General features: G+C 35.2%; 1 protein-coding gene and 1 pseudogene across 1 annotated transcript; both read right to left on the bottom strand.

The window, feature by feature from the left end:
- Positions 1-833: 833 nt before the first annotated feature.
- Positions 834-5,047, bottom strand: LOC121235882 (pyridoxal phosphate homeostasis protein). The gene is made up of 7 exons (XM_041132311.1): positions 4,741-5,047; positions 4,587-4,653; positions 4,001-4,047; positions 3,622-3,709; positions 2,946-3,079; positions 2,604-2,702; positions 834-1,109 (listed from the first exon to the last, which is right to left on the bottom strand). The coding sequence occupies exons 1-7, from the start codon at positions 4,960-4,962 to the stop codon at positions 1,029-1,031; spliced, it is 738 nt and encodes a 245-aa protein (XP_040988245.1). The 5' UTR covers positions 4,963-5,047; the 3' UTR covers positions 834-1,028.
- A 4,398-nt stretch (positions 5,048-9,445) lies between these two features.
- LOC121268841 lies at positions 9,446-11,574 on the bottom strand (annotated as a pseudogene).
- Positions 11,575-14,410: the final 2,836 nt, after the last annotated feature.

Genomic DNA, 14,410 nt, shown 5'->3' with positions numbered 1-14,410 from the left:
TATTTTCTAACTGGGCAGAAAAGTATCGCTTTTTTGCCACAAACGAGACCATATTCAACATAGTTTCTTTTAACCCATACTCAACATAGTTGGGGTGAAATGATATGCATACAAGTTCAAGTAATACTGTATACAAATTTAAACCGCAAGTCTCATACAAGTTTACAACTATTCAAGTCTTTGATGAGAATCATTATAAAAATTACAATTTTTTTTAGCCCATATTCGACATAGTTAGTGTGAAATGACATGCATTCAAGTTCGAGTAATACTACATATAAATTTATGCCGCAAGTCTCATACGTTAAAATATGATTGTGAAATGTATTGTAAAAAACATTGTGTGTTCATCATTTTTCTTTTTTCAAATAACTTACAAAGAATTTACATAAAAAAATAATTATTTTTAGATACGAACGGTTACTGTTATTTATGGACAATGATCACAATCAACAAGCAACATGTGTTTGGTATTATTGATCATAATAAAATTACAAACAATATGATATACAACAGCTAAAACCAAATATAGTAAAAAAAAAAAAATACAGCATGAATTACGATAAAATATTATATATATTTTATAATAATAATAAATTACAATCTAATAAATCACGTCAATTTTCTAGATAGACCACACATCTCTAAGAAAAAAGGGGCTAATCACGAAATGAACTAAAAGTCCAAAAATTTGGAGCAAGTAGCGCATTGATATGGATATACATGTGAAAAGTAAAAATCTTTTTCTATTTTACAGCGGAGTTGTACAATTTAAAAGCCTTTTACACACCACACCACACCATACAAATAGCATAATTTGATTTGTAAAATTCAAATTTTAAAACTTATCTTATAAATTAAATTATGCCAAGCAGTTGGTTTGTAGTATAAAGACGTTCAAATAGAATTATTCTTTACAACACCAACAAATAAGGATCTGCATATTAATAAAAATATAAAATTTCGTCATGCACGAGCTTGAAACCCTTTTTCCTTTTTCTGCAGAAACAGTATGTAACTTGAAGATGCTAATTTGGTTGTTTTTTGGTGTAATCCCTCGGGCCAAATATGGTAGATCCAACTCTCACATTGGTACTGCCCATTTCAATCTGCAGATAGCAGAAAACGCCATTATCAGTTGCAGATAGCAGAAAGAAAAATTCTATTCATAAACCTCATTCACCACACACCACCCTTTTTGTGATTTTTTTTAATTTTTTTCTCTTACCAAATGTGTGGTATATGGATGATAAGTAGAATAATTCAATTGTTTTAAGAATAATAAAACCAAAAAAAATTTAAAAAAATAAAAAATAAAAAAAATTATAGTGTGTGGTGTGTGGGGCTTATGAATAGCAATGCTCAGAACGAAAATGCATTTTTATAAGCTGTAAAACTTAAACAACCGTTTACAAGATGCAAGAACGACATTTACCTATCAAAAAACGAAAAAAAAAAGAAAGAAAAAAGATGCAAGAACAACATGAAATGCATTTCTTTCAAGTTTTCAAGACAACCTTTTCTTCTATAGTTAAGTTTTCAAGATAATTTTTTTTTTTTTTAAATTACGAGGAAACCACCCTACGGCAGAGCTCTTAAGACTCACTCATGGAGCCTAAACCCCCGTGGAGACTAGCACAACAACCCACTACCATGGCCTCCCACTTAAATTGCAGTTTAATCTCAGGGGGAATCAAGCCTATGACATGGGGCACATGCACACAAGTTCGCCCTTACTACTTGGGCTATCCACGGGTGGATAAGTTAAGTTTTCAAGATAACTAAGGGGTTGATTGGATGTTGAGATGGTTTCATCTCATCTCATCACATTACACCTCAACATCCAAACATCACTCAAACGTATACTTTTCAATTTCAAATTTTCAACTTTTTTCATCTAATCATTACAACTTTCTCAAACTTCTAAACAAAATACAAAAATTTATTCAACTTTTTCAAATCTCAAAACAAAAATAACATTAAAAATTTATATTATAACAATATTTTAACTTTATAATATTTTTATTTAAATGTTTCCTCTCATTTCTCAAGATCTCGTAAAATATCATAACTCAATCCATTTCACTACTGTTCACAAATCATTTCACTATTATTCATAGATTTCTCATCTCATTCCCCAAGTATACCCTAATTCAATATTCGATTGTAAAGTTCCCATTCTTTCAAAGACAATCCCTGGTCATTTTCAAATGTGTCCCAAGCATTTCTGAAGTGCATTCCCGGTGTTTCAAAACAATTCCTACAAAGTTTCTGTGGTTTTGTCCCCTTCTTGTAACCCATTTCTTACTAAAATCCATCCAACCAATGCCAACATTTCAAGCTAACTCTTGTGTACCTGGGCTTTACCTATTTCTATGAATATAACTTCTTGATTACCTATAAAAGAAAATTAAAAAACAAAACATTTCAAGCTAGCAATCTTATAGTCCAAGGACGGTTCCAGTCAGCACAATGCTTGAGGATTAAAATGTTCAGGAATAAAAAAGAAACACCTACTGCACCAAAAATCAAGGAATTTGAAGTTCATTGCTATCTTCGTTAGAAATTAACTATTGAACTTTGCCCCAAGATAGCTTTCTTACCGCTAGCTCAAAGTCACCGGACATGCCCATTGACAGCTCACACTGTTGCTGCTCCATTCCAAGTGCCTTGCAAACCTCAATTCTACAGTTCGATAGTGTCTAATGCATCACAACACAACAAATAGCATCCAAGTAAATTAACTCATAAATAAAAACTCAGGGAAAAGAAATACAGTACGTGGAACTATATACCAAACTCTGTTTTCATATATCTGAAAACATAGTCCAAAATATAACAAAAGCACCACATAACTATAACTTGTAGCAAATTATGTGAAAACAAGAAATGAACAATTCATTCTTGTGCAGTGTCACTTAACAGTGTAAACCAAAAATTGCCACCTTGAAGTTCTCCGGAGTTGATGAATAATCTGGCATCCCTATTGTCATTAAGCCAGAGAACTCTAGATTCGGGCAGTGCAATTTAACATGTTTCACAAGTTCAACACAACCAGAAGGATCGACCCCAGATTTTGCTGTAAAAATATCACAAAAATCCAACTAATCAGCCATTTAAATTTTTGCATTGTAAAATACAAATAAATACCACATCAATACAAAGAGAAGCCAACAACTACAGGGAAGAAGATGCTATTTTGTGCAAGCAACCCAAGGTAGATAACTCTGAATGTGAATATTTATGCTGCCTTAGAAAGCAGCCAAGAAACACTGGAAGTATCGAGATATGCAGACAGTTGACTGTACGCTGCCGCTAAACTTAAGTTTACAGGCTATGGGAATGTTTGGAGTTGAACAGGATGGATGCTCCAAAGTTGACAATGCGTAGCCAAGGTTACATTAGTTCACAAATGACAGGAAAACAAGGTTGTATAAGAGCCCAGACATCATAATATTTCAGGGTAAGCATATGATGGTAAAAGGAGGAGTGCAAAACAGACGTTCAAGAAATTCCAGAGCTGCTTCACATGCTTGTGCCTAACTAAATAATGGGGAGAACTTCTGTGAAAATGGATATATAACAAAAAAAAAATCAGTAATGACTTTCTGTTTCACTCACATGCTTCTCCACTGGTATTCACCTGGACAAGAACCTTCAAAGGATTTCTCCCAAGGCTCGCCACTGCACGCTCAAGATGATTTGCAATCTGTGAATTATACGTAGAGTAGCATTATCACTGTGACTCATCCCAAGTAAATTTGTTACAATGTTAGCTTGTTTTTGCTTAAGACTACTAATATCACAATCTGAAACTCAGACAGGGCCATAAGAGAGTTATAACATGAATGAACTAGTTACATCAATAAGTTTTGGAACGCATAACGCATGCACAATCCAAAAAAAAGAAAGAAGATTTTGAGCTTCCTTTAATAAATACAAATTGGAAAGATTAGATCTTACGTGCAACAATCATACAGATAATTGGCTAAGTCTTTACCTTCTCATTATCTACGCCCTCAACCATTGCGAGATTTGGTACTCCAGCTGCGTATGGAAGTTAAAACCTTGGTTTTAAAACTTACCGTATTCCTCTCATGCATTTTTAAATAACTATTCATTGTAGAATGAGATAGATGGATAGATAGATAGACAGATAACGGTGGTGTAACATGATTATCAAGTGGGGAATTTCTCTACCACTTTTCCTTATGCACAAGACACACACAAGCCTACACAGAGACACCCAGCTCTCATATGGAAAACAACATTTATCAGATTACTTAAAACCCATTTGCTAATAGGTCTCTAAGTGCCCTTAAAATCCACCAAAAGTTAACAAAACCAAGGGATATTAATATTTACCACTTTTACCAGTAATTAAATCGGCGGAAACCGAAACCTATAATCCGAAATCTGTTACCCATACTAGAATATATACTACTAATACAGTAATACTTTGTCTCGCCACATTTAGTTATTACAAAAAAAAAAGGAACATTATCAATTTCAGAACCTCAAATTTATATTCCAACGAGAATAATAAAACCGGGCAATGAAAAAGAAGAAAAGAAAAAAGATCATACAGAGTAGGGATTTGATTTTGTTACTCTGCAAATGCCCAATGAAATGCCATTCTATGTCTTCAGGAAGCTACAGACAAAAAAAAAAACAAAAAACAAACTTAAAGAGTAAGAAGCAGCCTCAATTTAAACATAAAACATGTAGAGAGAAAGAGACCTGAGGAGCTTTTTCGATAAATTCTTGAACGTAGTTCTCGCCAAAGCATCGGTGGCCAGCGTCATACACTTGGCGGATGAGAGAGACCGGCTTGGTTTTCGAGACGGCCACGACACGGACCCTGTCTGATGACTGGCCTGACCTCCCCGCCGCGTGACGGACACGGTGCATTACCGATCTGAGAGCCGCCACAGCCGCGCCTTCAACCGCCGGAGCAGCCATGCGGCTTTTGGGAGCGAGAACAAATGTAGAAGAAAATACAAGGTCCGAGGCCAAGGGAACTAGATTGGGTCCAGTTCCGTTGTCTATTGTAAAAGACATACGTGGCATAAATCTAAATTATCTAATGGATTAATTGTACCTCTAATTCAAGTTGGGCCCGAGACCGAGAGCCCAAGATTATGCTGAGTTGAAATTTTTATTTTTCAATTTTAGTAAATTTCTCTCCCTCACAAGTATTTCAGACCGAGAGTTCCGCATCGTTTGATTACTCAATGGTGTGAGTATTTTACTCAGTAGTGAGATTATTTATAAATAATATTAAAATAATTTGAGTTAAGATATTTTATAGAATTTTAAAAATTAAATAGAAAAAGTTAAAAAAAATATTATAAAATTAAAATATTGTTATAATATAATTGTTTAATATTATTTTTGTTTTGATATTGTAAATGTTTGAATTTTTTTTTGTGTTTTGTTTGAAAGTTTGAAGAAGTTTTAATGATTAAGTAATGTTTTGATGAAAAAGTTGAGAATTTTAAATTAAAAATATTTGTATTTGAATAATATTGAGATGAGATGAGTTGAAATGGTTTATGAAATCAAACGGAACCAATATTGTAAAATCAAGGGTTCAATATAAAATGAGTCTATTTTGTCTTAAAATTAAATTCTTCCATGTTTTTTTCAATTAAAATTTTGATATTTCTGAATTATAATATGCTTTTGAATGTAAAAAATATTGCTAGAAAATAAAATAGACTTTTCATTTGATTTTCTTAGTTTGTTGTTTGCAAAAATTTTCATTTTTAGGGGTGGACAATAGGGCCTCACATTCCGTTGTCCCGCCCCCACATGAGTAGGCAGGGATTTCTGCCGCCAGATGTGGGGGGTGGGTGGCCCCGCCCGCATCTAGCTCTCCAATGGAGGTGGGGGATGGACTGGGCTCAACCCTGCCTCGATTTTCCCCTGTCCCGATATAATATATATATATATATATAAAGATCTCAGTCATAAAACAATACCTTTTTTAATAGTTGGGAGGTTTTTAAACAACTCACCCATATTAGAACGATGTCGTTTTGTCTATGACAAAATAGCGTCGTTCTGGTATGGGGTGTTAAGTCCCCCCATCCCGCGACTCCCCCTCCGTTGGCTCCTTTCTCTCAAACTCTCTCTATCATCCGAAAACTCTCTCTCTCTCTCATCTCCATCTACTTCGTCACCGTCCGTCTGCATCTCTGTCGTCGAAGGTAAGTTAATCGAATCTGTGGCTTTTTTTTTAAGTTATGGAAATTGGATGAATGATAGGATTAAATGAAGGAGTTTAAAGATGTGATTGTGTCATTCTGAATTGTGTGCTATGGAGATTCGATTTGTGCATGTATTTTGATGTTTGTGTCATTTTTTTATGTGATTTTGTGACTTTAGGGTTTCGGATTGGAATCCTAAATTAGTTTAGAGTTCCAATCTGAAACCTTTAATTATGTTAGGGATTTCAATCTTGAAACCCTAAATTAATTTAGAGTTCTAACTCAAAACTCTACATTAATTCAGGAAAACCTTAACTTACAAACTTACAAAGTTACAAGTGATTTGAGAATTGGTTGGATTGTTTGCTGAATATATTAATTGATTTGAAAATTGAGAATTGATTGGAATATATACAATTGATTTGAAAATTGTATTTTATATTAGTTGCTGAAAAATTGTTGAGTATACAATTGATGGTAGCGGTTGTGAATCTGTTATGTGGTTGTGAATCATTGATGTTGCTATGAATTTGTGATGTTGATGTTAGTGGCATGTTGTCATTTCAGATTTTTTATTGTTTTAGGGAATTAGGAATGTCTCAATCCGACATATTTTAGCGATAGCTCTTTTACCCCTACCCCAACACCTAACCTCACACTTGCCACTAACCCCACGAACCCTAATCCTAATTCTACGGAGATGGAATCTAGCCCTGCCCGCAAGCATACACAAAGCAAAAAATCAGTTTTTATAGTTTGGTCTCATTTTACTAAACTACAAGGAGGTGACCCTAATAACACTCAAGTAAAGTGTAACCATTGCAGTAAACTCTATAAATGTTATTATAGAAAATATGGTACATTACAATTAAAGGTTTATTTACAAGAACAGTGCAAGAAAAGTCCAATATTAAAATCCTTATAAGAGAATAGTCAATCTAAACTAGAAATTGGACAAAAAAAAAATTAGATGAGAGTAATGGGAATTCAACGTTGAAGGGATATACTAAGTATGATTATGATGAGTGTAGAAGAAAGTTAGTTCGTATGGTTATCATGTACGAGCAACCTTTTCAGTTTGTGGAGGGGAGAGGATTCCAAGAATATTCTAATTACTTGGAACCTAGATTTAATCTTGCTCCGCTCCACACAGTAGCAAATGATATTAAAAAACATTACAAAAAAGAGAAAGATTTGTTGACGGGCCAATTGGAGGGTCAAGTAGTTTGTCTCACTATTGATACTTGGACATTTGTCCAAAATTATAATTACACATCTTTAACTGTGTATTTCATTGATTATGATTGGACACTACACAAAAAAATTATATTGTCAAATTTTCGATCACAAGGGTGAGACGATTGGGAAGGCTTTGGATGCCGCAATAAATGAGTGAGGTTGGCACGAGTTTTGACAATTACAGTTGATAATGGCTCGTCTAACGATGTCATATTGAGACATCTTAAGACCTATCTTAGAGAGGCAAATAAGACAATATTGAGTGATGACTGTTTGCATGTTAAATGTGCTACACATATTCTGAATTTAATTGTCACTAATGGTTTGAAATATGTTGATAACTCGGTTGCACGAGTCAGAATGACTGTGAAATTTGTGAGATATTCTCTAGTTAGATTGGAGAAATTTAAAGCTGCCGTAAAGAATGCCGGTATAACATCCAAGAAGTGCCTTATTACTGATATTTCTACAAGATGGAATTTAACATTCTTGATGTTGGAGGTGGCCCAAGAATATAAGCCGACCTTTGAATTATTAGGTGATGATTGAGAGGTTGTTGCTACTTTTGTAGATTTTTTTAAACTTTTCTACGAGGTCGCATTGAGGCTATCTGGTTTTTTGTACCTTACATCTAATGATTTATGTTAGCAAATATGTAAGGTGAAAGAATAATTGGATGAAATGTGTAGGGGTGACCATGTTAAGATGCATGAGATGACATTGATGATGACGGTCAAAGATGACAAGTATTGGAGAGATTTAAGTAAGTTACATATTTTGTTATATGTGATTGTTGCTCTTGACTCCTAAATCAAGAATGATGGCATGATACATGGTTTGAAACTTGTGCACAAAAAATGCATGGGCTGAGCTTATTAGGACAATGGTTAGAGGAATCCTTGGTAAATAATTTGGTGAGTTTACCGTGATTAAGAGTGGTAATGCACCTACACCTACTCCCCGTCTCCTGCAGAAGCTAACGTGGGGAAAAAGCATAGGTTGGCGTGGGGTGAGAGCCTCTCACAGAACACTAGTTCATCAATCTACGGAGGCGAAGTCAGAGGTAGACAAATACTTGGTAGGAGATCTTCTCCCATATACACGAGAATTTGATATATTGGAATACTAATACCGTAAAATATTCTGTCCTTGGAGAGATAACCAGTAGTATTTTGGTCATCTCTAGTAGCATCGTTGTCTCAGAATCAGCTTTTAGTATTGGAGAGTTCATATTGGATCCATTCCGAAATTCATTGTCTGCTACCAATATAGAGGCATTGACTTACACGCAGAATTTGATCAACGAGACAAAAATTCATGTTCTAAATATTATTGACTTTAAAGAGACCGATGAAGAGGAGGGTGGTCCTCAGCCTGGATCTGGTAATCGTTGATTTCAATTTATTATTTTGATTGATTTATATTCATTTCATCAGTATTAATTTAAAATTTAATTGTTGTAACAATACATGAGACGACGTCTACCTCCGTTGCAGTATGACATTGTGGTATTGGACCCACCATTGCCATTTGCCATATGTTTGTATAATTTGTATTGTCCCTCCATTATTTTTTATATTTATATAATTTTTTATATCTAATTATTTTTCTTGTATTTTTTTAGCTATTATAATCTTATTGTCATATGTGCAGTTCAATCCTAATCCCAAGACCCAAGCCTAAGGACCAAAATTCAAATGATCTATTCTCATCTTGATCTACATCTCATATTAGTTAGTCAGATTTTAGTTTGTAATTTTTTAATTTCTAATATATGCTTATAATTTTATTTTTATTTTTTTTTATAATTCTAATTTATTTTCCTATTAAATTGTTAATATTTCAGTTTTTATGATCCCACGACATGCAATACTAAATACACGTCTTTTCACCGTTGGCCACCCGACCCAAATGTCAAATAGCTCACTTAGTTATATTCAATGATTCACTTATTTGTAATATATAAATATCTAACACGTCCACGTGTATTGTTATGTAAACACAAATAGCAGTTTTCATCTTAGTTATCTTAAAGAAATAAAATAAAAAATCTTAAGTCAACAATATTACACGTACGGGCACTGTTTAATGGTCAAGAATAAACGATCAAGTACCGGTTATCTAACTGGACAAGATGTAACCCAAAAAAAAAAAAAAAGGACCGTTTATAAGCTAGCAGTCGACACCCAGAACAAAATGCAATTAAAAACAAAATTTTATTATTTTCCCAATGTAAACTGCATGAAAATGCACGAACATACACACCCCAGAAAACTTTTTTTAAAATGACCACTAAAACACCAGCAGTCATGATGTTCTCGCACAATCATCATGTTAATTTGTGCTTCTGGTTTCCAATTAGTTGATGTGATGATTTGGTCTAAGTTCAAATAGGGGCAGGTGGAGAACTACTACCCGCGACTTTTGCATTTGAAGTCGTGTCATCGACGTTGCCTTGACTTCCCTTTTTGGCCGCGCGACGATCTGATATAAATTTTTTCCAAGTGTAAATCTCCAACCCAATGTAATGGCTGCAAAAGCTACAAGCACTCCAATGTAAGCCCATTTCCAAGTTCCGTCATGGTCCAAAATGTTGATCCCTTGGAATATGTTCACAGAAATCCCAGCGAGCAGTAAATAGCCAAGAAGATGATGGTACATGTTCCAGTGCTTGCGGTAATCATCGTCGGGCTTCGGTTTTAAACGGAGCGCCAAAATCTAAGAAACCCAAAAGATCAATATATATTGTAACAACAAAATTTATACAATACATACAGACATATAAAAAAAACCAATATGTGATCGGAGCGTCGACGGAGCTAGAGTCGACAGAGACAGGTTAAGAGAGTTTACTTGTAAAGTTGCGAACGTGAATATGGATATACCAAGAAGCCGGTGGGTGCGAAAGATATAGTGTCTTGAAGTATGCCCAAGCCCTAAACCAATGCCCCAGGCTGTGGTGCCAATAACATAGCCGGCTATCTGACACGAAACGTGAATATAAAACCACGTTTCCACTCCAATCTTAAAGGGATATATCCTGCAGTACCTTGCGACAATCACACCAATGGGCAACATTACTCCCCACCCCACGATGTTCAGAATCCCGTGCACCTACAATTAAAAGTACAAATCCATAATTAATTATGATCATGTCTAGTCCTTAGCATCAAATTTAACATATATATATATATATATATATATATATATATATCATGATCTTCCAGTTTATATATACACGCACATACATACATATAATTGAAAGCCAAAAAATGCATGCGATAGTTTTAATTTGAAAGGCTAATTTGCAAGTAAATTAATTAGTTTCTTACATGTCTAAGGTGATGCCGGTGTTCTCCAACGCTCTGTGCATTCCCGTTGTTCATGTCTAGAGTCTCGGTGCTGTCCACATTCTGAAGAGACGCCGCATGCATCAGAGGCTGCCAGCCTTCAGCATGATGCCCAACTTGCCACACGTGGCTTAACTTTGAAACGTTGTAGTCCTGAAGAGGAAGATATAGCGTTGCATTTATGATCATGTAGCGCCTTTCTCCTATGTAATTTACTCCCATCCTTGAGAATTTAACGTCCTGCATGTTCTCTGTAGGCAGGAGCTGGCAACCGAGCTTGGTATCTCCGGTGATGTTATAGGTATTGATTACTAAGGATTCGTTTTGCTGTCTGATGCCTATGATGGCCCTAGTTCCAACCATCTGTGGCATCTTCCCCGGATTGACCCCCCAGGCCAGCCATCCCGTTTCACTGTGTAAACTGGCTCCTAAGATTATGTCAATCCGCGTCTCGCTGTGGTTGGCGCTGGAGACGCTCCACCCAAATTCTGCTCCCAATGTCGTCAATTTCTTGCATTGCGTGATGTTTATAGTCTTGGCCATTTCAGAGAAATGAAGACTACATGAAGAGGACTGGGCAACGCTGAAGAGAAGGGGCAAAAAGGCCAATAACATTGTCAGAGTTACAGGCTTTGTAGAAGAAGACATGATATTGCCTCAATTGTTTCCCAAGTTACTGGTCATTTGTGGTATGTCCCTATGAGGACATTATATATAATATAACTCTTTACCCCAATGGTAAGAATAAAGTTCATTTCTAAAGGCAGTAGCTTGCTGCTTTATTCTCCTTTGATGTTGAACGATATGATGATTTCAAGAAATGTTCGCAGGTCTTGATGATTGAGATTCGGCTCATGCATGTGCCCTTTGATATAACTGGGTGTGTCTTGATTGAGAAGCTGGCAAAGACCCGCCCAGGATTTACGCTTGGCATTTTGCTGAGAACGTCAATTACTTGGAGGATGGTCATCCTCATATTCTAAAGATCATCTGGGTGGGGATAAACTGGCCATTTTACTAACTATTTTTTTTTTTTTTTTTTGAGAGAGCCATTTTACTAACTAATTAAAAGTAGAAGCTCGTCATTTTGCTGAAAACGGCAACTGTACTTTAGAAATCTGCCAACAAGTGAGAACGGATCATGCAAAATGATTGGCCGTACGTGAACCAAAAAGTCATCTGTATCCAAAGATACCCTACTGTAATAACAAACAGCTGCTAGCTGTAGTTTTCTTTCGATGCCTCACAGCCTCGGTATACAGTTGCTAGCTGCAGTTGTTCTGTACTTTCCTAGATGTTTAATGCATGCTTACTTTGTCTGGAACAAGAAAAAAAAAAAAAAAAGATGCTTTTACTGTATTATACCAAATTGAAAAACAAAATGTTGGATATATAGTTGAAAAACAGAACTGTTGCCAATGAAAAGGTGTATATATGTATGAAATATTTGAATACTAGGCATGCTAGACAACAGACATTAGATCATAGGTAGTCGCTTTTAGTTCGACACTTATAGACATGAACAAGCTATATATTCATCGCCCCCACTTTGGTGCAATGCAATCGAGGAACAAAACATATATATATATATATATATAGTACTTCCCGAACACTCACTTAAAAGTAGCTGAAAGACTTCTAAAATTAAATTGAAGTTTGTACGTACCACGCATGCAGTTCAGTTCGTGTTTTATGTTTATGTGTAAGGGCCGGAGGATTGATGGTGAAGAACGTTTATAGGTCGTGTTTCATGTTTCTGATCACTGTATACATTTATGCTTTACCCAGCAAACTAAGAAATCCTTCGTACCTTTACTTTAGAACCTCGTGGCAAGCAAATATTCCCATCACCGGCCTTTAACTTTCTTTCTTTTTTTGGGTACCCCTTGAATGTGCGAATGGTGTGATATCCGGAAAAGCACTGACCCGACTATAAAATTAGGAAAATTCTATATATCATACTGTTATCTCATTTTTATTTTATTAAATAAGATGTGGCATATTTATCATCATTAAATAATTATTTATAACATGATTCTTTATCATCTAATGATGATGAATATGTCGCATACTACTTAATATGATTAAAATAGAATGAGAGTATGATGTATAACATTATTCATAAAATTATAAATGGCTAGCTAAATGTTTAAGAGAAGGGCTATAGCTACAAAAACATTTTAAAAAAATAAATTTATAAATTGATATTATTTTATATTATATATTATATTTATTTTATAATAATAAAAAAATTACAATTTAAAATATCACATCAAAATACGTTAATTTATAAATTATTTTTATAAAATCACTTCGTGATTAAAGCATTTCTCGTCTTCCAATACTCACTTAAAATTATTTATTTCTTGAATTTGATCTTGAACTGTGACACGTGCACTCGATTTTTAAATTTTTACACGTAATAAATGATAAGAGGGTAAAAATAAGTTACTGTTCATGTTCGCACTTCGCATAAAAACCTGTGTCGTTAAACATTTCCTTATCAATAATTCTTTGTATCAGCCTTCATTTTAACGACTCCGAACACACTGAAACGTCTGAATAAGAAAAGGCAATGTAACTGAGGGACAGGCACTACACTGTGTTTTCGTCTTCGGCCTGTCCCTCAGTTTCAGCCTTCATTTTTCACTACACTGTAGGGGTCTGAATGGTTTCTCAGTTTCTCTCTCTCTCTCTTTTTTTTTTTTTTTATAAAAAAAGGACGCAACTCTTTCCTTATTACTTTACCCAACATGTTATGGAATGACTTTTTTGGGCAGGGTTGGAATTTCTCTTCGCGGGCCAGTAGTATTTCTGGACAGATATTGGGCTTATTAGTCAAGGGCCAACAGCCTTTGTTGTCGGTATAAAGAAGTCTTTAGAACTATTAGGACTGAATTGATTGAATTTAGATGAGAAATCTCATCTTATCTGAATTGGGGGTGTACGGGAGTGAGAAACTGGTCAGTCGGCGATAAGAAATATAAGAAATTGACGTCGATCGATTCAATCTCAGCCTGAACCAGGTTTAAACTATCGAAACGATTGATATAATATATTATATCAGATAAAATGACGTCATTTCACTTAAATGATTTAAACATCATTTTACACCAAAAATATAGAAAAAATATATAAGTGAAACGATGCCGTTTGGTTTGATGTTTAGCTCTAGGATTTAATAACCCCTCCCTTCCCCATCTTATTTATCCTGATGGATCTCTTTTTTATTCTCTCTCTCCTCTCTCATCCCACAGCGCCGCTTCGCGTCGCAACCCTCCCTCCCCTCCTCCTTCATGCAGCTCGAGCTTGGCTTGTCCCTCATCTCTCATCTTTGGCCTGTCCCTCACCTCTTTGAAACGTCTTTCTGAGACTGAGCTCTTTGTCGTTCAACTTCATGCCGAGCTCTCTGAAACGTCCCTCACCTCTCATCTCTCTTGTTCACCTCTCATCTTGAGTTTTTGTTATGAATTTGTGATTTGTTTTTTGTGAATTTTAGTTGATTTGTTTTGAATTTGTGATGTGAATTTGGGGATGGGTTGACAACTGATGGACCAACAGTGGAATCGATCGGTATCGACCGTAAGATTCCGGTCGGTTCTCTTGATC

The sequence above is a fragment of the Juglans microcarpa x Juglans regia genome, chromosome 6D (assembly GCF_004785595.1).
Source record: "Juglans microcarpa x Juglans regia isolate MS1-56 chromosome 6D, Jm3101_v1.0, whole genome shotgun sequence".
Classification (NCBI taxonomy): Eukaryota; Viridiplantae; Streptophyta; class Magnoliopsida; order Fagales; family Juglandaceae; genus Juglans; species Juglans microcarpa x Juglans regia.
This window is presented reverse-complemented; position numbering and strand designations above follow the sequence as displayed.